The following is a 26,060-nucleotide window of genomic DNA, read 5'->3' on the forward strand; positions in this document are numbered from 1 at the left end:
AGTAGTGTTAATGAAGATCTCCAGCTTGCAGTTGCAATTCCTCTTGGAGGAAAAAGAAACAAAACCAATGAGAGCCATGAGTAGCGTTTTCAAAGCACCAATGCAGAGATCATGCCCCCCCATCCTATGAACTCCAGAGTGAAGAGCTGGATGTACAACTCTCCTCTCCACAGCAAGGTTCTAAAGTCTTTTGCTGCTTTCATTCTCTTCTTCTTGAGTCTAGATGTTCCTTAATAGACCAAAGATATTGGAAGTTAGTCTCACTTGTCCTTTAGTTGACCAAGGGACTCTTTGAAATAAAAGAGCAGAAAGTGTTTGAATCGCCACCCTGTTCTCCTGGCCCCCCTTTCCTGGGTTAGTGACATCCTCCTGTCCCAGAGCCAGAGTTTGGAGCTATCCATGAGTGTTTGCTTCGGGGCATTTGATAGGCAGCCCAGTCCCTGGGTTCCCCTCTATCGCCCTTCCCCTTGGAGCTATGACACGGAGGGGTGACAAGTGGGGCCTCTGACTCAGAAAACTGTAGCAGGGTAGAGGAATCACAGTAAGCAGAGGTGCAGGTGGGGTGAATACAAGTACCACTTGGTCCTCTGCACTAAACCAGGAAGCTCCTGGTTGCCTCTCTATGGTGGGATCTTCACCATCTGCTAGCAAGTTGCTCGTTCTGGAAACAGAATTGGGGAAGCTACTAATTGTAAAACTTGCTCTTCATTCTTACTGGAAAGTCCTTGTTCTGAGCTGGCAGAAGGTTCTGGAAGTACTCACTGAGATGTTTTCCTTAGGCAAAGAGCCAGAGGGAAGGCAGCCCTACCTAGATTTCATGCTTTGGTCTACATTGTGTTGCCTCTGAAAGATCTAAGCAGAAGAAGCAGTTGGTCGTAACAACACGCGCTAACAGATTGACAGCCTTCAACACTTGAGTTTTAGGGGACTGTGCATTTTTTTGTCCGTGTCATAGATTCTTTGTCAGTTTTTCAGTCTGCTAAGTAAAAGGACAGACATGCCAGGACTTCAGATTAACCCAGCGTCCTTCACTGTTGTCCTGGAGAGGTACAAATACATCATTATTCCCCATTAACAAGCACTCAACCAGCAAGGAAGATGCTGTGCCGTGGATGCGCTGACCGGAGCTAATGAATCCCAACAACTAATTACACTTCTCTTAAGGTAACTTATTACCAGAAAATAGCTGTGTTAGCACAAAGATTTTATGTGAGAGTGGCAATACTCAGGAAGAGGCCAGCTGATTAATCGTCCCCCGTAATTCTCCATAATAGTCCTGTCTGGACTTTTGTGTCCAGACCATTGTTCTTCCCAGGGTTACACTTGCCCTGACCTTATTTTGGACCAACAATGTAATTGGTAATTGCAGGCTAATTTATATAAACAAACGAGGGTCCTGCTAAATGAAAGCATTGTCACTGTGATTGGTACTTACTGCTCCAGGAGCTCTCTATTTTGTACAAGTTTGGGTCAAGTGTTTGGAGCCAATGGCGCTTACTGCAAAAAAATGATTATTTCAAGCAAGAAAAAACATCATGTCCTTTTAAGGCCTGCCAGGAAGAATGGTTTATGGTCTGTTGCAGGGAATAAGTGCTCACATGTTTTGGAGAAAACTGGCTTTGTCCTTTGCTAGAATCTTGACAGGACCTGAAGGGTCCTTCTCTTTAGTATCTTTGAAAGCAGTACTGATAAGTCTCTTCCTAGAACATAAAGAAACCTTACTTATTTCTCCTCTGCAAGCAGCATTGTCATCCTGACTAGCAAACATGATTAAATGTCATTTGCCCTTGACCCCTGTCACTCCTAAGCAGCTGAAAAAGATTAAGAGGGCAATGCTTCCCAAATCAGATGGAGCTGAATGTCCTCAGCCAGGACCAGCAGTAATAACTCACAGAGGAGCTGGTGCTGGGGTTTATTACCATTTTTTCAGGGCTCATTCCTATTTGAGGGGAGATAATTCAAACAGATTATCCTATTGTTTCCTTTCAAGAACCCAGCCGGTAACCCCTGCAGCCGGTAACCCCTTAGAGGGACACCTTCAGAAGAGGCCCTCAGGGACAATAGCTCAGAAAGGCCAAGCTGTGGGTCTGAGGTACTCACAGGGCCACCAGTAAAACAACCCAGTTGGAGAAAGAAATCCCTAACCTCTCACCTTCCAGGGCCTATAAGCTTCCTCTTTTCTTTAGAAACTTTTTACACTCTGAAGGCTTTAATTCAAGTGAAGCCAGAGGCCAAGAAGCACAATAAATCATGAAGATGGGGTTAACCTGACCCACAGGTCAATCTGACTGGCAGCAAAAATATGTCCCTACCCAAGGGGCCCCTTCTGTTTGATGTTAACATAAGCCTCCTCCTCCCCAGCATTTTCTTCCCTATTCTTTTTTTCTTTCATTTAAAAAAATTTTAGACAAAATTCACATAACATAAAATCCATCATTTTTAAATTTTTTTAAAAGATTTTATTTATTTATTTGAGAGAGAGAGAGAGGAAGAGCACAGAGAGAGGGAGAAGAAGACTCTCTGCTGAGCGGGACCCTGATGAGGTGCTTGATCTCAGGACCTCAGGATCATGACCCAAGCCAAAGGCAAACATTTAACTGACTGGGCCACCCAGGTGCCCCTAAGATCCACCATTTAAAAGTGAATGATTCAGCGGCATTTAGTACATTCATTACATTGTGCAACCACTTCTATCTAGTTCCAAAATTCTTTCATTTCCCCAAAAGGAAATTCTGTATCTATTAAGCAGTGACACCCCATCTTCCCTCTTTCAGGCCCTGGCAACCACCAATCTGCATTGTGTCTTTATGAATTTACTTGTTCAGCCTATTACACTGAAATAGAGTCATGCACTCTAGGGCCTTTAGTGACTGGCTTCTCTGACTTAGCATGGGGCCTTCAAAGTTCATCTGTGATGTAGATTCCTTTTTTATTTATTTTTTATTTTTTTAAAAAGATTTTATTTATTTATTCATGAAAGGCACAGAAAGAGAAAGGCAGAGACGTAGGCAGAGGGAGAAGCAGGCTCCAGGCAGGGAGCCTGATATAGGACTCGATCCTGAGACCGCAGATCACGCCCTGAGCCAGCAGCAGGTGCTCAACTGCTGAGCCACTCAGGCATCCCTGTACTACATTTTTTTTTATGCATTCATCCATCGATGGACATTTGGGCTGTGTCCACCCTTTGTCTGCTGTGGCCAATGCTGCTGTTAACATGTATGTACATGTGATGGTCTGAGTCCCTGTCTTCAGTTCTCTGGGGGGCACCCTTAGGAACAGAGCTGCTGAATCATATGGTTCATCTATACAGAACTTTTTGAGGAACAAACTATTTTCCACAGCCACACTCACGTTTTGCACATCTCTCTCTATTATGTTTACTGGCCTAGATTATTCTCTATCTTTCTTTTTAAATTTGAATTCAAGTTAGTTAACATAGAGTGCAGCACTGGTTTCAGGAACAGAATACAGTGATTCATCACTCACATACAACACCCAGTGATCATCACACCAAGTGCCTTCCTAAATGCCCATCACCCATCTAGCCCAATCCTCCACCTACCTCCCCTCCAGCAACCCTCACTTTGTTCCCTATAGTTAACAGTCTCTTTATGCTTTGCCTCCCTCTCTGTTTTTATCTTATTTTTCCTTCCTTTCCCCTATGTGCATCTGTTTTGCTTCTTAAATTCCAAATATGAGTGAGGCACCTGGATGACTTCATCTGTTAAGTGTCCGACTCTTGGTTTCATCTCAGTTCATGATCTCAGGGTCCATGCTCAGCATGGAGTTGCTTGAGATACTCTGCCTCTCCCTCTGACCCTCCCCACTTCTCTTACACAAATGAATAAAATCTTCAAAATATAGTCATAAAAAATCACACATATGAGTGAAATTATATGGTATTGGTCTTTCTCTGACTTATTTCGCTTAGCATAATATACTGTAGTTCCACCCACATCATTGCAAATGGCAAGATTTCGTTTTTTAATGGCTGAGTAATATTCCATTGTGTGTGTGTGTGTGTGTGTGTGTGTGTGTGTGTGTGTATCACATCTTATCCATTCATCAGTGGACATTTGGACTTTTTCCATTATTTGGCTATTGTTGATAATTCTGTTATAAACATGTGCCCCTTCAAATTAGTATTTTTAAATCCTTTGGGCAAACACTTAGTAGTACAATTACTGGATCTTGGGGTAGCTCTATTTTTAACTTTTTGAGGAACCTCCATACAGTTTTCCAGAGTGGCTGAACCAGCTTGCAGTCTTACCAGCAGTGCGAGAGGGTTCCCCTTTCTCTGCATCCTCACCAACAGCTGTTGTTTCATGAGTTGTTAATTTTAGCCATTCTGATCAGCGTGAGGTGGTATCTCATTGTGGTTTTGATTTGTGTTTCCCTGACAATGAGTGATGTTGAGCATCTTTTCATGTGTCTGTTAGCTATCTGGATATCTTCTTTGGAAAAGTGCCTATTCATGTCTTTTCCTATTACTTAACTGGATTATTTGGTTTTTGGGAGCTGAGTTTGATAAGTTCTTTATAGATTTTGGATACTAGCCCTTTATTTGATATGTCACTTACAAATATCTTCTTTCATTCTGTAGGCTGCCTTTTAGTTTTGTTGATTGCTTCCCTTCACTGTGCAGAAGCTTTTTATCTTGAGAAGGACCCAATAGTTTATTTTTGGTTTTGTTTCCCTTGTGGCTTAGATTATTTTCTTTTTCTCATAGTATTTGCCTTTTCTTTTGCCTTTTTGTTTCATAGAAGTTTTCTCTCCAGCTGCTAGATTTTTAAGGCCATTTGTCTTTATATCCCTCTGTATGAGTCCTTAGAAGAAAGGTACTATGTGGATGTTATGGTTTTGCTTTAAAACTCTAAGGACTGATGTCAACTCATTGCAGCTTGTGGGCAAAGTTGGCCAGGTCCTCCAAGTCTCCAGCCATGTGCTGGGCCCCTTGGCCCTTAATGAGTTTGCAGTACTGGGCTTCTTTCCATTGCTCTATATACTGGGCTCTTTGCTACCTCAGGACCTTCACATGTGACTTCCAGCACCTAGAGGACTTTATCCTCTCCCCTTTACCTTAAGATCTCAGCTTAGAAATATCCTGTCCAGAGAGACTTCCTCAACACCTTCTCCTCTCATATAAAGTAGACCTTCCCTGATGCCTTTACAAATCCAACCTTCTGATGATTTGCAGTGACTTTCTTGCCTGTGTGCTTGTGTGTTTAAGGCCAGAGAGCTACCTTCTTATCTACATGAGGATTAGGTATTTATCAGCCTGGCCTACTAAGCCCTAGAACAACAAGATGGACCCCCAAGAAATAGCTCTTGAATGAGTGAGTGAATGAGAGAACCGGTGAGTCACCCTTTCCTTGCTACTTTTCTGTGTTCCTCATAACTGTCCTGTGCTAATTTTCAACAAAGCAAGGATCTTTTTCATTTCTCTCAGTTACTAATCTTCCCAGTCACACAGATAACATTACTTTGCATGATCACCAGTGTCACCATGAGATCAATCTCCTGGTTACAGTCATATAACTGTTTTCCAGTGTGGGTGTTTGTGACATTTCTGCTAAATAAAACAGCTGCATCCATTAGTGTTATCGTCAACAGCAGAATATCTTTTTTCTTGGACAGTCTTCAGCAGCCCATGTAGTGGGTTCTATCCTTGAAGTTTACTCATATTACCCTTGGTTCTCATGATACCGAATCCATCATCCACCTCATTTGAAAGAAGCTGCTGGACTCTTGATTTTTCAGCACAGTTAAATAATAAATGTGGATAAAAACTCTTTAATACTGCCAATCATCACCTGATTCTCATGACAGCTTTATAAATGAGAGGTAATTACGTGATCCATATTTTAAATAAGAAGAAAAGAGAAGAAAAGAAGAAAAATCAGGGTTCCAATTTTTTAAAGATTTTATTTATTTTTATTCATGAGGGTTATAGAGAGACAGAGGGAGTATCAGGCTTCCTAAAGGGAGCCTGATGTGGGACTTGATCCCAGAACCCCTGGGATCATGACCTGAGCTAAAGGAAGATGCTCAAACACTCAGCCACCCAGGTTACAACTTTAAATAAGAAGAACCTGAAACTTGGAGACATTGATCAATTTGTCCCAGAGCCCATGGTGGGAAGCTGTGAACCCAGATGCAGTACTGGACCCTTGGAATCTAGATGGAATTCTGCGTGATGGTGTCATGTGCCTTGGAGTTGGCCTGTTGGCACTAAACCCTACAGGCAGGCCACCCAGCATATAAGTAACAAGGACAGCCATAACCATTGTGCCATCTCCCCCTCGGTCCATGCTAAATCAACACTTTGGCAAAATGGGTGACATGTCTCTTATTCCACACAAACATACAGTGAATTTCTCATGTCTGCCCAGGACTCTGTGAGGTACCAGAGAAGCAAACATGAATAAGACATGTTACATATGGCCTAAAAGGATAGAAGGTATTCCGAGCCATGGTGCATTAATGCACGTCCTTAGTGCCTTCTTTTCTTTAGCCCAAAAGGATCAGCCCCAGGGTTTCCACATCTCTGTTTGTTAGCTGCAAGAACCCTTCTTACTCTCATTCACTCAGGACGCAAGGAGGGTAACAAGTGGGTCCTGAAAGGAAGCAACAGCCAGCACATCTGACTGGGAACAACAGGGCTCCCATTCGCAGCCTAGACCTAAACGAGGGGTGATGGAACCTCTGGCAATGTCCATGACCTTCCCAGCTGTTTGCAAGGCTCCCTGAGCCTCACTGATGCCTCCTTGAGGGCTTATGTTAGGACATGAGGGCCCAATAAACATAATTCTTATTTCTCCCAAGTTCAGAATCAAGTGAAAATAAGACAGAGAAAACTCGTGATGGAAGCCAGTCTCTTTACCTCTGAAGAATGCTGAGTGGAAAGCCTGCCTTCTCATCCGCAGCCAAGAGGCAGGCTATGGTTTTACTGATGGCACTGTCTTGCCACTGTAGACCTTGGGACTGACCCCATGGAAAAGTCGAGATCTGAAGAGCTAACAAACATATCCGCCATCCCTGCCTCTCAGTCCTTGGGTGGTTTGTGGGTGGATTAACTCCACCGAGTGAGAAATCTCGACGAAGGGATGGCAGAGCTTTGTCACCTGCAAGTAAGACAATTCACTCTCTCTGCCGGGGGCTGTTATGGGTTAACTTTTGGATCTCCCCCACCCCAGTTCATATATTGAAGCCTGAACTCCCAGGACTTCAGAATGTGACCTTATTTGGAAGTAGGTCGTTACTGATGTACAGCATGTACAACAGATGTACATTAGATGAGGTCATTAGGGTGGCTCTCATCCAAGATGACTGGTGTCCCTATTAAAAGGGGAAACTTGGACCCAGAGACACACAAAGCAGGATGCCATGTGTAGGTAAAGGCAGAGATGAGAGTGATGCTTCTACAAGCTGAAGAACATCAAAGAGGGTTGGAAAACTGCAAGAAACCAAGGGAAGTGGGGAACAGATTCTCACAACCTCAGAAGAAACCAACCCTGCTGAAACCTTGATCTTGGACTTTGCTCTCCAGAACTATGAGAGAATCAATTTCTTTTGCTCAAGCAAAAGCAGTTTGTGGTGCTTTGTCACTAAAGCAGCCTGAGCAGACTAATATAGGGGAGAAAGCACATGGAAAGGGGAGAGGAAATGCTGGGTAGTTTCATAGAAAAAGGAAGCCAGGAAAAGAGGTTCCCCTCTTCCAAAAACTAATATTATAGTCCTCCTGTGCACTGCGCTAGGATCTTCCTGTGCTTTGTTCTTATTTTCTTTTGTTAAAATAGTTCCCTCTGTCCTTTGCTCAGGTATCTGTGCTAAGTGAGCAGATGTCTGGGGGAAAGGGTGACTATAGGTCTGGCTCCTACATACTGCACAGACTTTGCCTCAGCAAATCCTTCCAAAACATTAGCCCAATTTACAGGTGGAGAAACCAAGGGTCAGAAATGCTAATGCATTGCCCAAGGCCAGGCTGATCAGAACAGAGTTGAAATGGGACACCAAAGCTTTTCTACTCCTCTAGATGCCTTTTGGAGTATAAAATATCTCCATTCTTAAGGGAATGCTGATATTCATAAACATTATATTACACAAATCAAGCCCTGCTAAGGTAGGGGTGTGGCAATATCTCTGGTGTGTTCTTCTCCCTGTTCCTGTCCTTTTCCCAGGCTCTTCAAGAATCTCCATTGCTTTCAACTGCAGAGTCTCTTGCTTGAAATTCCTTTAACATGCTGGAGATGAGAATGTCATCTGATCTGTCTGTAAACTCTCTGTGGAGTAGGGCTGGAGAAGGAGCAGGCAAGAGATGCTGTTCTATTGCTACCTTTGAATTGTATTTCCTTCCGTGGGAAGAGTCCATTAGTCTTGGTGTCACTTAGTCCTTTAGTCACCTCACATTCTAGCAAGTTCTCATCTATCTGACAAGCAAAGGAATCAGTCACAGGCAGCCATGCATATTGATTTGGTCACAGACTAAGATTGGCCCTGGATGAATATGTGGGACCATCGTGGGCTGCCTGCTGCCAACCTGGGCTCCTGAGTGCAGATTCAACTGGCCATGGGCATCCGTCCTGGTCCTCTTCCCCCTAATTTGAGTTTGCCTTCACTTTGTCAGTTTGCTTGGCTGCCCATTCGCCCCACAGCTTACCTTCTTGCCAGCCATCTGCCTGTCCTTTAGCTCCTCCCCAAAGCAGCATGAATCCCTGTGACCTGAGCACAGAATGCCAGCGGGCAGTGAGCAAGTGATATAGGTGGGTGAGAACATGCAAGTGAAACTTGAATGAGCACAGAACACAGGGATTTAACTTGCTTAGGGGGACAAGGGAAGCCTTCCTCTAAAAACATGTGGAAAGATGAGTAGGAGTTAACCAAGTGAAAAGGGGAAGCATGTCCCAGGCATGTTATATGTTCAGGACTTGGAATTTGAGTGAAATGGAAAGTCTTGTGGTGGAGGATTAGTGGTCTAATGCACATTTTGGAAGAATCACAGGCGCTTTCTTGGGAGATGGGGGATGAGGGTGGAAGTACAGGACTCAATTAAGAGACAAAACACAGTGGTACTAGAACTGTTGGTTGCCATGTTGGGTGATTAGAGATGTTTTGGTGTCAGAGCAGCCTGGGTGTGCCAACTGAGTGGATGTTAGTGCATGGCAAATACTGAGTCCAGGGTGAGTGACAACATATTTGCCCAGCAAGTCAATCAAAGCATCTCAGCACACAACAAAATAGCCTTTAAAGGAAACCCCAAAACAGCTTCCATTTAGCACTACTTTTCTTTTCTTCCATTTTGCTCTTATCTCTTTTTTTGTCTTTTAAATTTCCTCCTATTCACTTCTCTTGATCACTATGACCACAAATATACTTTGTGAAGGTCCCTGTCCCCCTCATCATCATACCCATTTTGTTCATCCCCAGGAGAATTCAGAAACTCCATATGAGAAAAATCCAGCATTGAAACCAAGCCAAAAAAAGCCAACCAACACCTACCTGGGTGGCTCAGTGGTTGAGCATCTGCCTTGGGCTCGGGTTGTGATCCCCAGGTGCCAAGATCAAGTCCCACATCAGGCTCCCCACAGGGAGCCTGCTTCTCCCTCTGCCTGTGTCTCTGCCTCTCTCTCTCTCTCTCTCTCTCTCTGTGTCTCTCATCATAAATAAAATATATTTTTTAAGATCTTTAAAAATTTATTCATGAGAGACACAGATAGAGAGAGAGAGAGAGAGAGAGAGAGAGGCAGAGACGCAGGCAGAGGGAGGAGCAGGCTTCATGCGGGGAGCCTGATGTGGGACTCGATCCCAGGACTCCAGGATCAGGCCTTGGGCCGAGGCAACACTAAACCGCTGAGCCACCTGGGCTGCTCAATAAATTAAATCTTAAAAACAAACAAACAAACAAACAAACAAAAACACCCAGCTCATTTAGAGGCTGGCTGGCTGTAACTGCTTAACTCACATATTCATCTTACTATACTGCGAGTGGCCGGTGCTAATGGTTCTAGGCACCTGTACGTGGTCCCATAGGTATCTCTGTGTGGTGAAAGCAGGAACCATGTTCTAAGGGTGCAACAGTTCAGAATTTCTTTGGCATTGGAGTAAACTAATGCCGTATGTTTGATTTTTAGCACATTCTGTAAAAAAAAAAAGAAAAAAAATCCATGATAAGTATTTGTGATTAAAACTGAAATAGTACATTGTATCTCTAGGGAGAATTTTAGGGAAATAATAAATTATTGGAAATACTGGATTTGATCTGTGGATCTACTGGTATAATAGCAGTTTGCATACTATATAAAGATGCTCTTTCTGCTTCCATTTTGTACAAAAATTGACTCATTCTACTACATCTTTTCCAAAACTATGTTTTCTTTACTGATGAACAGACCTCCAAATTTTCCATATTAGCACATATAAAAGGATTGATAATAAGAGTAATTGCAGTAAGAGGAGCTTCAGAAAAACCTGGCCTCTCTAGACTATATATTCTAGATTATTTTCATGGTGCATTGATACCTTGACATTTCCCTCCAAGAAGTGATTTTATATGGTCTGTTCCGGAGTTTCAAGAACTATTTTCGTTCACAATGAGCAGTGAAGCCAGCACAACACATGCACCCTGGGCCAGAGGTGGAGACACAAGCTTTCTCTTTTGTTTTCTACTTATTCTGGAGGTGTCCACCAAGCTGCATATGTGCACAGTTTTTAAACTCAACTTTAACACCTGCTCAACATCAAAGAGAGTAACACCAGTCCCGTAACAGGTGAGAAGGCTTTTACCACAGCACTCTTTCAGTGTGACTAGGATAAACAATGAAACTACACTTTCCCTGGCCAACTTGTGACCTGGTTTTACTGATGCTGTGAGGCTCCTCGAAGTGCCCTTGTCAGATGACCTTCCTATGTAGCATTATAATCCCTACATTTTTGAAACATTACTCCCTTCACAGCTAAAGCAGTAAAAGGAAATCATGCACCCAGTGGTGCCATTATCCTACACTCAAGTTAAGCGCGAGCCATCTGGTAGTAGTAAACCAAGAACAGTCACTCTTAGGTTACCTGGAGTCGGGGAGGATCTCATTGCATTCAACATTCCTGCAACAAGAAGCAGCTAAAAGTCCTAATGACTGCATTTCATCCTGTTACTCAGAGCATCTTCGTTTGTCTGAAGGTTTTGAAATACGTTAGCAGAAATATTAAAAATGAGCTTTGATGGCAAAATACTACAGTAAGGCTTTTGGTCTTATGTGCACGTGCAGATGTAGCTTTTCCATTGCCGCCATCACAAGGGCAGCAAACCCAGTGGGCTGGAACAGCGCAGGTGTCTCATGGTGGCATGCATCAGAGGTGCAGGGGGGCATGGTCTCACAAGTTCAAAATCAGGGTCTCAGCAGGTTTTTCTCAGGAAGCTCTGGGAGGAATCTGCTACCTGGATCATCCAGATGGTTGGCCAAATCCAATTTCTTGCAGTTTTTGAAGTGAGGACCACATTTCCTTGTTGGCTGTTGACTCTTGGCTGGTGGTGGTTTGGTCGTTCTCAGCTTCTGGCGGCCACCACATTCCCTGATTTGCAGCCCCTTCCCTAGTCCTGCAGAGCTGGCAACGTCAGGGTATCAGGCCCTCTCCCCTCACCTTCCCTCATCTGTCTGCTCCCTCTCCAGCCATATGTCTTGGACTGACTGACTTTTCTGCTTTCAAGAATCCTGAGATGACACGCGACCCGGCAGGATAATCCAGGATCATTTCCCTACCGTTAAAGTCCGGGATTAGTACTTTACTGCTATCCACAGAGCCCGTTCACAGCAGTGCCGAGATGAGCATTTGACTGAACCACCACAGCGCAGGCATTTGAAGGGATATCTTTCAAATTCTCCCTTCCACAACGAAGAAGGAAAAGTTTAGTCCTGACAACAGTGGAGGCAGACATCCCAGGTGTCAGCAGCCTTGGTTTTAAAATGCAAAGACTCTTGGAACAGCTTTGACTTTTCCAATTATTCCTAAATTGCAATTCAGACCAATGCCTAAGCTTCTTTCTTACAGAAGCTGGCACCCACTTTCTTTCAGTAAGCCTTCCAGAAATGTCCTCCAAAATGTAAAAATATATTTCAATAATTAGGAATAAATGTATACTTTTCTCCCTTTCAGAAAGTAACAAAGCCAGTTGATCTTAGTTTTACTGAGTTCTCTCTATATTTTCTTCTTATAGAAGTTTATATGGATTCTTATGGTTTCTCCCCCTGGTCACCCAGCACCCCTACACTAAACATTTCCCTTTCGAAACAAGGAGAGAAGAGAGTTGTCCACAGACACCCTCTGCAGCTTTAATTTCTCTTTGGCCAAACAATAATCTCTGGCCAAAGTAATCAGAGTCTGGATTTTGTTTTTGTTTTTGTTTTTATCACTTATCACATTCTTTGGTCCAAGTAAAAAACTACTAAGTGAGCCGTCAAAACTTCTAAGTTCCCAGGACATCAGTTAGGAGAGATGGGAGCATTTTTAAGAGGTTAAAAGAAAAGCGGTTTTTATTTTTAAAACTTTTCTTCCCCTTTGCACACAGAGATTGAGCTGTTTTGACCCAAGGACTATTTTTATTAGCATTGTGGCCACAAACTTAAGGACACTTTTTCTAAAGAAGAAATTTAAGAAGTTCCCCCCCCCCCCAAAAAAAGCAGAGGGATTGTTACCCTAGGTGGCCAGGGCAGTGGAATGACAGGAATTTCCTCTTCCCCCTTTCTTATCCTGTGGCTGCATGCATTCTCATCACTCACTCTAGGGTCCTGGGCAAGGACCATGAGAGATCATCAGCTTAGAGAAATGCTGCTGAGGTCAGCCCAACCCTGAATACCCAGAATAAAAGGCTATGTGGCAGGAGCTCAGGAATTGCAAGAGCTTGACTAGGGTAGAAATAGGGGGAGGGGTTGAGACCCGAGAGTAAATACCGTTCTTTCTTCTGAAGATACTCTCAGGTTTGGGTTGTTATTATTGGTACAGAACAAAGTATCAGTGAGTGAGCAAAGCAATCATGAAAATAAGAAATGCACCTTGACGACGACTCATCATCTAGACAAGTGAACTTTTAGAAATCACATTGAGTCAATCCTAGCTTTAATATGTCTTTGAAGCATGCTTTGTTAAAATTTCCTGCCAGTAAATAAATTGAAAGATTACATGAGTGCATATGGGGAATTGGGTGATGAATTAAAATGAAAGTTTGAAGGGTTATTCTAATAATAGCTATTAATAATCCAGAACATAAGGCCAAATCTTGAAAGTCTTCAAACCCACAATCTGACATTTAAAAGGCAAGTAGCCAATTACCTATAATCCCTTATTAGTCCGGTTTGTTCTCCTACTTCTTAGAAGACAGAGGTCTCAAATTACAAGGAATTGGTTGGCATCAGGATTGCTCAGTATTTATGTAGCCACAGTGCTCATTTTCCTGGAAGCCACCCATTGGTGAAGTGAATGTTGTGTTTCTAGTTTTCAGTGTTTCCTAGCAGATTAATTGATTGCGTGTATTTTTAAAGCTCAGGTTTGGTGACTTATATTCAATTGTGTCTGGATTGATGAGGAATAATTTGGCCTAGCAAGAAAAGGGGAAGAAAATGCTGCGTTTTTACTCATTTTTTAACTTAACTTGCATTTTGACCAGACTTTCTCTTTGCTGTTGCACTTGTAATTGGGCCATGGCTGGCAAATGCTTTTTGTTCTGTGGGAATGCCTGCTGTGGTGGTGGGACATACACTCGATGGAGAACCGCCCCAGATGGCAAGCAGAGGTACCGGGACTGAACTTAAATGCAGGCTCGCAACGTGAGATGCTCCCTGGTTCTGAGTCATCACAAAGGGCCTGCCAGAATGTGCCAGAGTGAAATATTTGAGGCATCAGTGGAATGTGGGATAAGTGGGCATTGGCTCCAACGATCGGGCCCCATGGCAGTGCTCCAAGCTTGACATGTGGTCTGGTAACTACAAACTCAAGGCACGGTGCGTACAGCTCACCCCCAAGTACTACAAGTTAGGGAAAAACAGCTAGATGTTCATGGAGCTCAAAGGACTGCAGGCACAATTAGGTTCACAGTTAACGGTGTTAGCCACACAGCACTCTTTTTTTTTTTCTCTGTAATTTCCTTATAATTTAGCCCGATGGGAAACTTTCAGCAGACATTTCATAGAGCAGTTAACTCTGTGGTGTCCATCAATTTTAATTGGAATCATGAAGCTAAAACCCTAGGTAGTACTTGACAGCCATAGGGCATCTTTTAACCTAGGCATTTCTGGTTCCGCTCTTGGCTGCTTTAGAACAATGTGCCCTGATGCATGGCTAGCTCCAGAAGGCAGATCTAGAGATCTAGACATTCTTAAAAGAGCAGTGTTGAATAGTCAACCAAAGAGGAGCCCATCTGTTTCTCTCTACTGGTTTACATTTATGAGGGTGGGAGGGGTGTCAACGCGTAGGGGCCACTTTTCTGAGGACAGCTTGGGAGCCATATTCACTGCTGCCCGGTAGGTAGTTGGTCTTTAGGTCACTGAAGCGTTCTGTCCCTGCAGCTCAACAAAGCAATTACCAAGCCATCACTGTCCTGATTTAGAAAGAAATTGCCTTCCTTGAGAGAAGACAGTAAGGTGCATAGCAGGAATCCAAAAGTGAGACTGTGCTAATCTTTAAAAAAAATAAAAAATAAAAAGGAAAATTTGTTTCTTTGGCAATTGTTCTGACTTGGCCGTGATAAAGTGCCAGCTTAAGAAACACATATGTATAAAGAGAAGTCAAGAGCTTTTCAAGTAAATTCAGCCTTCTGTTATTTGCACCCAGTAAAAATGTACAGAGGTGTGGCTCATCCTAATACAGGTGTCCCTCGGTTTTCAAAAGTTTGCTCTGCCACTTTGCTTTTACAAACAAACAAACAAACAAACAAACAAACAAACAAGAAAGCCTAAGATTCTGCGATCTGGGAATGCTCAAAAATGTTTCCATATGAATTAATGGTAATTGCGTCTGCTTTACACATGTCAGCTCATGAAAGGTTTCACAGGAGCTCCCTACTTTTGCGAAGCAGAGGAAACCTGCACTTTTCATTCGGTACTTATGGTTGGCATTTCAGATAATGTTCCAGGAATTCACTTAGAATAATGAGTCTCCACTACAGACTTCACTCAAGCAGAGCTAGGACATCGCCCATTTCTCTCCCTTAAAATCCAGCGTGCTCATTATCGCCCCAGAATAGAACACCAACCACGACACTCTCTGTTCAGTGGAAGCTGTGAGACTCAGGTTTTCGGGAGCCTCTTCTAGAGTGAGACGACTGACAGACGTAGAAGGTATCAACCAAGCAGGAGAGCAGTCTGATGCAAGCTGACGCCCACATATCTGGTAGCTCTCTTGTGGCTAATCAGATTGGGGATAAGGCAAAACAAATTAAAGCAATGTACTTTTGCCTCAAAAAGTGCATCATCATCACATCACACAGTGTTTCTTGTGCTTTAGCCTGCTCTGAAGTAGCTGGAACATCACCTGGCCTTGTGTAGTTGAGGGCAGAGGCTTTTTATGCCACCACCTCACCCTGGTCCCTACACACATGCCCCCAAGGAAGAATTTTGATTTTCCTAAATAGGTGGCACTTTGGTCTTGATCAAAACAATTCAATTATTTGGTCATCTAGAAATATCTTCCTGAAACTTGCATGAGTCCACTGCAGATAAGCAGTTTTGCAGGGAAAGGGTGGTGTGAAACAGGTACACGGGGTGTCAAGAAGATTTTAATTTACCCTTGAGTAAAACAAGCGGAAGGCTCTGTACTCGTTTCCTACTGCTGCTATAACAAATTACCACAAACTTAGTGACTTGGGACAACACAGATTTATTATCCTACAGTTTCTGTGAGTTAGAAGTCTCACACAGTTCTTACCAGTTTAAAATCAAGGTGTTAGCAGGATTGTGTTGGGAGAAGACTTTTCCAATCTTCTATAGGTTGTGGCTAGAATCCAATCCCTTGGGGCTGGAGGACCGAGGTCTCTGTTTCCTTGCTGTCTGCCGCTGAGAGCTAGCAGCCTCTCTCTCAACCTTGCATGTGGCCCTCTCAATATCCGAACCAGCGATGAGGAGTTGATCCACATGCCTGAGATGTCTCTGACCTTCCCTTCTACTGCATCTCACTGACTCCACCCAGAGAATGCTCCCTGCTTCTAATGTTCATTGGGTCCACAGGGCAATCACCCTATTATAAAGTCCATAACCTTAATTCCCTCTGCAAAGTCCTTTTTTCCGTGTAAAGTAACGTATTCACAAGTTCCAGGCGTTAGGACATTAACATCTTGTGTGGCTATTAATACCAAAGAAATGGATTATCTGTTCCTAACAACACTGATGGGACAGGCATAGGATAATAATTATAGACATGCCAGTTCAAGGAGGGGAGAAACGAAAAATAAAATAGAGCACTTGTTCAAAGCAGCTTGGAAATCAGCCTAGCAAACTCCAGTATGTTTCAAAGCCAGGGACTTATCTACTGTCATCGTCGGCTCTGCACTCTGGGCGAGATGTCAGAGAAAGCCATTGGAAAAGCCTCTCGAAAGACTTGAATTCACCAGGCAAGTGAGGGGAATCTTGCTTTGGTTCCCTATTGGTTATTGGTCAAATGTCACACACATTTACCTGCACGTTCCTACAGAGCCACAGTAGGCAGGAAAACCTCTGGTGGTCTGCTTCCTGGCACTCAGAGCAGCCTGGCTGGGCTGCTCAGCAGCTGGATGTCAAAAAGGACTCTTGGTTTCAGCTCAGGTCATGATCTCAGGATCATGAGATCAAGCCCTGTGTCAGGCTCCACAGTGAGCATGGAGTCTCCTTGAGAGTCTCCCTCTCCCTCTGCCCGTACACCACCCACCACTCACTCTCTCTCTCTCTCTTAAAAAAGAAAAAAAGGGTAAAATCAAGCAAAGAGCATGATTAACTACTATGTCAAAAAAGCAAAACCATATTTACACCATTTGTTTGTATGAGTAGAAAATAATCTTGAATGGTAAACATCCCATAGCCACAATGAGCCCCTTGGACAGAGAAAGGAGAGGGGAAGAAAAGAGTGAGAGTGTTCACTGTTACTCATATATTTTTCCCATTGTTTGGATACTTTACAAATGGTTTCAGGTTTTTTGGAAATTAGTGATGAAGATGTAAACGATGAGGTTATCATTGTCCCTGTGAAACCTTCCACTCTTTCCTATCTTCATCCCCTTGTCTTCTCTGGATGCTTGCCATCCATGCAGTGCAGCAGACCACCCCCCACCCCACCCCCGCCTCAACGCATGTCTCTCTCCCTCTTGGATGGGAGTCTCTGGGTGAGAAGCAGCTGGAGGAGTTAACAGTTAACTGTGAAAAATCCATGCCAGGCCCTGAGTAGTGGGCTGTGTCACCACACGATCTGGTGACATTAGACATCCCCATCAGCACATTTCAGATGTCTAGACCAAGGCAAGGCATGTGCCTTCATACCTAAGTACAAGACCATGGCAGGTGCACAAGATAACCCATCTTTGTTGAAGTTTTTTAATACTAAGAAGGGAATAAGCTCTCCATTTCTGCAGAGAAGCTACAGATTAAGAGGATGAGCCCTAATGGTTTCTATGGTGGTGGCTCCTCTGAGTGAAGAAGAGGGAGACAGACCGACTTGGCAGGGCTCACACTGCCCCATGGACTCTGTAGCTACTGACCTAGAGTGAGAGGATCTGGCTGGACAGCTGTCACTATGTTGACCCAGCTTGGGGGCAGAAGAGCCCTTCCTCCCCAACCCTGCATGCTTGGATTTCCCACATGGAGGAAGAGATTCAGGGTTTTTTGGTCAATGATTTTGGAACCTACAGGCAAGCTTTCCCAAGGCTTTTTGTAGGGAAAGAACAAGGCATAGTTGCTGTTTACCCATGGTGACAAATGCATCTGAATCCTGAAGCCCAAGCTCTGGATTTAGGAGAGCAGTGTTCAGACCAAGGGCACTGCTGATTTTAATTAGAGGTTCTTAAACTTTTTAGGGGTCCCAGCCTCAGAATACTATGAAAGTTCTATTCCTTTATCACAGAAAAAACATGCACATAACATATATATATGAAATTTTGAGCATAATATCGGGTTCAGAGACTCCTCCTGAATCCCACAAATAGGCTTCAGATGAGAATCTAAGTCACGCATTGGAAAACTATGGCCCATGAGCCAAATCCCACCCATGACCTGTTTTTGTATGGCTGCAGATAATACTGGGCTTTACATTTTTTAAAAGGTTGTTAAGGAAGAGGAGAAAGTACAGAGACCTGTGGGGTTCCCAAATTTGGAATATATACTCTCTGGTTCCTTACAAAAAAACTTCTCTACTTTTGATTTAGATTGGTGGATAGATGGATCTCTTTAAAATGGAATGTTTTTAACTAAAGCAAAAGCAAACCTACTTTGCAGGAGAGTGGCTTGAGTATGATCAGTACCATTTCCCATTCCCAAGCTTATTCAGATCAGGTAATTTATGGCAAGTTACAAATTTTATTGGAAATCACATGGTCAGGAAGTTGAGATGATGCACATTTGTGTTTTGCTTAGATTTCCCTCAAAAACTTAGTGTAGCTGCAAGATTTTCACAGGTTCCATGTTGGGAGCCTATGGCAATCAGTCTAAATATATCATTGCTGGAAGGGAGAAGGGTGGAAGGATGGGATAACTTGGGTGATGGGCATTAAGGAAGGCACGTGATGGAATGAGCACTGGGTGTTACATGAATGTTCCATTCAGTTGATGAATCACTAAATTACCTTTGAAACTAATAATACACTATAGGTTAATTAATTGACTTTAAATATAAATAAATAAATAAATAAATAAATAAATAAATAAATAAATAAATCATTGTTGTATGTGGGGCCATGATGCCCCCACCCATTAAGAAGAAGAAGCTGAGTATCTTTAAGATTTTATGTAACATGTAGCTCAATTATGATGTAAATGACAATTACATGGTCATTTATTAAGTATTTCAATTTCCTGCTGTTAGATTTCCTACTAAGGGAGTGGTTCTCACACTCTGGTGTGTACAGCATCACCCAGGGAGCTAAGAAGACACAGTGAGTAGAATAAGGGCCTGGGCCTCTCCATTTTGATCAAGTTGCAGAAATGATTTAGATGCAGTGGAGATTTGAAAACATCTGGGCTACACAGAGTTCTGGTGTTAGGAAATATACCTACAAATTAGACCCTCAAGGAGCCCAGCTAACTAGAGTGGGCTTCTCAGCCTCCACACATGGCATTGTTGCGGAGGCCTGTCCTGAACACTGTAAGATGTTTAGCAGCAGCTCTGGCTGCCTCCACTCCACCCAGCAGCTCTGGCTGCCTCCATACTGGATACCAGTATCACCCCCTTCCTCTGCAGCTGTGAGAAGCGGAGTGTTCCCAGACACTGAGACATTGGCATATGTTCCCTGGTAGCAGCATGGTTCCAGGTAAGAGCCACTGGTCCAGGAGAAGGCAGGCTTGCAGTCACGCACCATTGCATTTAATTATTACTCACTGAGTTCCTACTAAGTGCCATCCAGCGTGGAACCAGGATAATGACAGCAAAATAAGATGGTGGTACCCACCCCTCCCCACATCATGGAGGGCCCAGACTCAAACATCAGGTGTTACAGGTGCCCTAAAAGCTTGTCCCTGGAGCAACAAAAGAGGGAGTGAAGGGGACAAGGCAGAGGTCTGAGCTAGCCTCAGCAGTGTGATTGCTCAGAGACAGTGGGCCTAGACGCAGAAGCAACAGCATTGCAGGGTGAGGGGTCAGCACAGCCTCAGATCCACAGACAGATTCTCCTTATCTGTGGTTGAGTATATGGAGGCTCGAGACCCTGGGAGTCCCTGGTATCCCCAGACCCAGGTCCAGCACTCCTGTCTACTCTGTGCTATCAACCATTATGGTTTCTGCCTCTCCCTCTGCCTGCCCTGCTGCGTTGGCATCAAAGCCTACAGAGTGTGTGGCTTTGTATTTCAGCTTTGGCTTGGGACCACCTGTATTTCTTGGAACAGTCTAAGCTCTGCTGTCTGAAGACTCTGGCAATCCCAGCCCCACTCCTCACACTGGTGTATAGTCTCAGAAACTCAGCTCAGGTCCCCAGAGACCCAACATCTGGGCTCTGCTGGTGAGATGAGACAAAGCAGCCCAGTGAGCCCCAGCTCACAGATGTGCAGGAAGGACCCAGGGCTCAAGGTGATGAGGGTGGACCTGGTAGGAGATGACCCCAGGGAGGGGTAGACTATAAAGGCCAAGGAGCAGGGGGTGTAGAGAGGAAAGGAGGTAACAGGGAGCACAAAAAGAGAAACTGAGCCTACCAGCCTGGGGTGAAGGTGGCTATGGCTCAGGAATACCCGATTGGCTCCAGGCGGCAAAACTGTGAATGCCCTTCAGTTATTCAGCATGTATGAACAATAATATCAACCAGAAGAAAGCTTTGATCTCAAACTTGTTTAGTGTGAAGTATGATATTACTTTGAGATATCATACACTATGTTCAGTTGGGATTTTTTTTTCTCCTTTCTTCCCAAATTGAGAGTGACCTGAATAATCCAGGAAGGGGGTTATAGTGACAGAGCACAAGCTATAGTATAAGAAACCTGATTCTTGATCTAACAGATATCTGATACTATCCAGTGAGTATGGAGCACAGAGATAAATCAGTCACATGAATTCCAGTCCAATGGAAGAACCGAATGCACATGTAATAACCAACTTGCACTGAGGGTTGTATCATGCTGGGGATACAAACAACAAGGACATGACTTCTACCCTTCGGAAGGTTCCAGTGCAGCATGGAACTAATCCAAAGTCAGTGGTGAACAGTAAGAGATTCAAAGAGCAAAGGCAATACTGAGAAGAGAGAGGCCAATTTCAAATTGTTAATTGCTGAAAACCTCATCCATTGGTTTTCTCTACAGTTTCACTCTCCATATCCTGGCCATGTGAAGTAGAGACACATGAAATGAGGTCTTTCTTGTGAAATGCTGCATTCATTCCTTTGCATGTGCAGTACAAGAACCACTTAGGATCCTAGGAGAGCTCTGTATATTGAATTTGTTTTAAATAAGCTCAGTGAGTGATGGAAGCTCAGAGAAACAGGATGTCAAACAGCACTGAAGATAGGGAAAATAAAGCAGTTTAACGAGTTACACTGGAACAAAAGAGACTGTAAGAGATTTTATACCTTTTAATTGTAAGAAATAAAAATAAATTACTTCATTTTTTATCAATTAGATAAAAAGATCGTAGATCTTAACCTAAGCAGAAATTACCAAATAACATGTAAACTGACAATTCAATCAAGATTATTAGATGATTTCTAAGGCAGAGCTATTGTACCGTCTTCTGTGCTTTATACAAATACTCTGTAAGTATTTGCTTTAATGTTATGTTTAGGCATAAAATTTTGCTGCACCAGTTTCTTGTCAGACATGAAAATCACCTCTGTCAACATGAGCAGAAGATGGTTTTAAGTGTAACAGGAGAGAGGGACTTTGTAGGCTGAACACTGGTTCATTGTCACTTACTTAGACTGTAAATTCAATTAATTGTTATAGTGACCAAAACACACAGTTGTTGGTTTTTTTATTTTTAAATAGTAAAGCATGAATAATATAGTAGATTTTGTCTTGTGGGGGACAAGAAGAAAGAGGACACTCTGTCTCCTCCAGAGTGAAAAACCCAGGGTACTCTTCTGATATACTTCCTCATTCAGGAGGAGTTGCTTAAAAGTGAACCCAACCCCAAAGATTTGGAGAACACCATTATCCATTGTTTAAGAGACTTCTGCACATCTCAGTCTGTTTAAAAATATATATTGGGTATCATCATACCTGCAGATGCTATGATAACTCCTTCTTCCACTCTGTATCATAGGGGTGTGTGTATGTGTGTATTTACATGCATATATGTGTATAGGTGTGTGTGTCCCATTCATTTCTCCTTCTCTACAGGGACCTTAACTTATTAGTCTTTCTTGTCTCTCAGTATCTTACACATGTTTAAAAGATTTTATTTTTAAGTAATCCTTTACCCAATGTGGGGCTTGAACTCACAACTCCCAAGATTGAGTTGCATGCTCTATCCACTGAACCAGTTGGGCATCCCTCAATATCTTGCACTTTGTAATATAGCAGCCAGTTAATAACTTTAATTTTGGAGGAAACTAGACTACAATCAAACAGAGTAAAGAATACTGCTTAGATTAATATTCACAACTTGTAATGTTGACAAAGTTGTTAATTCCTGGTCTTTTTCATGGTTGCCCTGCTCATTCATTGATTACCAATGAAAATAGACTGATCACTTTGAAGTGTATTTGTGAATCAGAATGCATCCTCATTATAAAGCTACTCAAGAAAAAGACTGAACATTCATCAGCCAGGGAGGAGGGCAGAGGATTTCAGACTAGGGTGTACAGAGCTACCTCTAAGGCAGTTTAACGAGTTACATTGGAACAAAAGAGACTGTAGAGATTTTATACCTTTTAATTGTAAGAAATAAAAATAAATTACTTCATTTTTTATCAATTAGATAAAAAGATCGTAGATCTTAACCTAAGCAGAAATTACCAAATAACATGTAAACTGACAATTCAATCAAGATTATTAGATGATTTCTAAAGAATAGCTATTCCTTATTTTGTCTTTGGAAATATGACCTCTTCAAAGTATAGAGGCAAGATTTAAAACATACAGGCAGACATTGCCATCCAGCATTCTTCTGGCCAAAGCGATATGATTGGAATTTTTGAGAAGCCTATTACTCTAACTGCCTCAAAGCTCGACCTGGTGAAAATCGTTTCAAGGAGGAATGGTCTAAAAATGCTCCCTCACAAAGGCAGTCCTTCCAGTTTAGAATAAGACCGGCACAGCTCTCACAGCTACTTCCTGCAGAAAGCTGGTTCTTCCTCCCTCCCAAGATCCTGTCAGAAATGAGGGTCAGTCACCCCAAGGGGGAGTCATAGCACTTTATATAAAAATACCCGTCAATATTTGCCCAGTTATATTATCTAAGGAACTGAGAAATTTTGTTTATATTTTAAGATCGGCAAATGCCAAAATACTAATTTGAATTGAATAACCTTTCCCAATCTTACATTAAAATGCAGAGAGATCCTATGTAAACACATCCTACAGAACCTTCTAGATAATCGAAGAGAACATTTAGGTTCTGTAACATTTTAGTGTTAGGCCTACTTTAATTCCTAAAAAATAGTGGTGTGTCTGTATTGCACATCAAGCCTGAAGGCCTTGCTTTCCTCTCGTTCAGAGACCTGGTTCTGTTCCAGCTGCTCTACTCACTGCCTTGGTGGCCATGGGCAGCCTCTGCGCCTCAATGTCCTCATCTGTAAAATAGAATGAAATGTAACCTTGGAGGACATTTTGAAAATGAAATGGGACTACCTGTGCCAATTGCAGTGTGGGCGCGAGACTCGGTCTATCCAGTGTCTCCCGCAGCCTCTGCCCAGGGCCACAGATTCTTGGGTTTGCCATGTGGTAGCGCCTAGCAGTCAGCCCAGAGTGCTGCCCTCCCCGACCGAACCCTCTCCCTAGAGCCAGAATCAGAGTGGTAGTTCTCAACTTCAGCAACATCGATTATGAAGTTACCCAACTCCGCCCAAGAGCCCAAAATGGGACTGAGCAATCTCCTCCAGATGATTCTGCTACTAGCCAAGCATGAGAGCCATTGTCCTACCGAGATCATTCTCGAGAGATCACTCTTCCTCATGGTCTCTAAAATCCTTCAGCCCCTTATACCTTCTCTTCACTCACTTCCAGCATCCCTCCAACAGGCTGTATCTTCCATGAGTTGCTGTACAAGTTCTTTACCTGAACCAAATCCTAACCCTTGGTAGGAGAGAAAAAACATACTCTCAAGTGATGGGGTCACTAAAGGAACCCCAAAGATTCACCCTTGACTAGGCTTGTCTTATGTCTTCTGTAGGGGTAGAAGGTCTCTGCTTCCCAGCTCCATGTCCCCTGAGGAGAGGCATCCCCTGCCGTTGGCTTAAGTTCAGCATGCGCTGGTACAAGAAGGAGCTTGAGCCACTCCTGCCCATAAAAGGTGCCATGGGCACCCCAATGACTACATTTTCACAGAAACCCTTCCCTATGTTCTGAGAATAAATTTCCAGAAGTTTACTTCTGGTGGGACCAAGATAGGCATATTTTTGAGGCAGGTGGAATTAGATCACTAAAATATTTCAGTAAGTTGGAAGCTCTGTCTCTGAAAAACATTCTTTCAAATTTCTCGAAGCTTCTGGTTCCCTCTTCAACTGTCAAGGAAGCAAACCTCGAAGACTTTCTGGGAGTCTCCATCCCCGGCGGACCTCCACAGATCACACGTTTGGAAATCTCTATCTCTGTTTCGCAAGTTGTATGGCAAATACCTGTGGCCCAGCTGGTTCTGGGATGCATTTGGTGAAGCCATCCCTACTTGGTCAAACTGTGTTCTTGGTAAACGTTCTGGAAGCAGGCTCAGAAGAAGGTTTTTGTGGGGACCACCACGGAGGTAGCTGATGCACCACTGTTTTGCTTTGCAGGAATGTTAGTTCAGCCGGAGAGGAGGCTCGCAGGAGGATGCGGGAATGTGACGGGCTCACAGATGCTCTGCTCTACGTGATCCAGTCCGCGCTGGGGAGCAGTGAGATCGATAGCAAGGTTGGTTGTGTTTGCATAGATTAAACATCTCAGTGAATAAAGATGCCCAGGGGACTAAGCAATGGCTAACAGCAGCAGAGAGCTAATGCTTTGCTTAATACCTTCACTCTGCAATATCTCTTGTCTCCCCATAGGAATCCAACATTTTCTAGATGCATTTCTAATCCTAGCCTAGAACTAGACACCTAAGTCTCGATTAATAATTAAAATGTGGATTGTTTTAAGTTACTCAGACCAGATGAGTGTATAAACTTTTACATACCACATTACCCACAAGTTTCCAGCCTTAGTTTATAAAATATGCTTTCAAAAGAAAGAGAAATATTAAAACTACCTGAGCTTTGAATAATTCTATATTCTTGCACATTAATTTTTTTCAAATGTTAATTGTAGCAAATGCCATTTTAAAAATGTCTTATGGGGATCCCTGGGTGGCTCAGCGGTTTGGCACCTGCCTTTGGCCCAGGGTGCGATACTGGAGACCCGGGATCGAATCCCACGTCAGGCTCCCGGTGCATGGAGCCTGCTTCTCCCTCTGCCTGTGTCTCTGCCTCTCTCTCTCTCTCTCTCTCTCTCTGCCTCTCATGAATAAATAAAATCTTTAAAAAAAATGTCTTATGAAGACTGAAGAACCTCTGTCCAAATCTGAATAAACAGGACTGGCCATACGTTAATCCTCAGAGTCCAGTCAGTGTCTGAGTTCACAAACCAGAATAGAATTGGGTGAGCTTTGCCAGTGGTGGAGGTATTTTGTTTTGCCTTAATTTGTTTCTTGATTAGTTTTGATTCAGTCTAAATGTAAAGTTGTCAAGTAATAATATCCCGATATAAACACAGACTTTACTGATGCTTTTTAAGTGACCCATGTGATAAACATGAGATCTTAATGAGAATTTCTCCAAAGCCACATGACTGACATTTTGGGCCAAGTTATTCTGTGCTGGGGGGACGTCCTGTGCATTGTAGATGTCGGGCAGCATCCCTGGGCTCTCCCCACTACATACCAATAGCATCTCCCTTCCCGGTTGTGACAAACAAAAATGTCCCCAAACATTGCCCAGTGTCGCCCAAGGGAGCAGAATTGGTCCTGGTTGTAAACCACGGCCATGTGCCCGGATCTCATCACAGCCCTTGGACTCTGAATGTCCATCTCTGGTCTCAGATTTGTGTTCCTTTAAAAGTTTATCGGGTGATTTGATGTGTGTCCTATACTGAGAACCCACCATAGTAGATTAGAGAGACAGCTCTGAGGAATCCGATGAAATGTTATTTAGTTGTAAAATCAGATGAAGAACAAGTAAGACTGCTTTTTTCCTCTTAGCTATCAGCTGGCATGGAGAATGACGTAACAGTTCTCCACCTTGACTA

General features: G+C 43.2%; 1 protein-coding gene across 5 annotated transcripts in view; it reads left to right on the forward strand.

Annotated features, from left to right (window-relative positions):
* Window positions 1-26,060, forward strand: part of CTNND2 (catenin delta 2) — a 914,420-nt gene that overhangs the window by 755,411 nt on the left and 132,949 nt on the right. For all 5 annotated transcript variants that reach the window (XM_072807315.1, XM_072807318.1, XM_072807317.1 and 2 more), the window contains one exon: window positions 24,575-24,692. In XM_072807315.1, the coding sequence (XP_072663416.1) occupies window positions 24,575-24,692 (118 nt within the window). The remainder of the gene's footprint in view (window positions 1-24,574; window positions 24,693-26,060) is intronic.

The sequence above is a fragment of the Canis lupus genome, chromosome 31 (assembly GCF_048164855.1).
Source record: "Canis lupus baileyi chromosome 31, mCanLup2.hap1, whole genome shotgun sequence".
NCBI classification, from domain to species: Eukaryota; Metazoa; Chordata; class Mammalia; order Carnivora; family Canidae; genus Canis; species Canis lupus.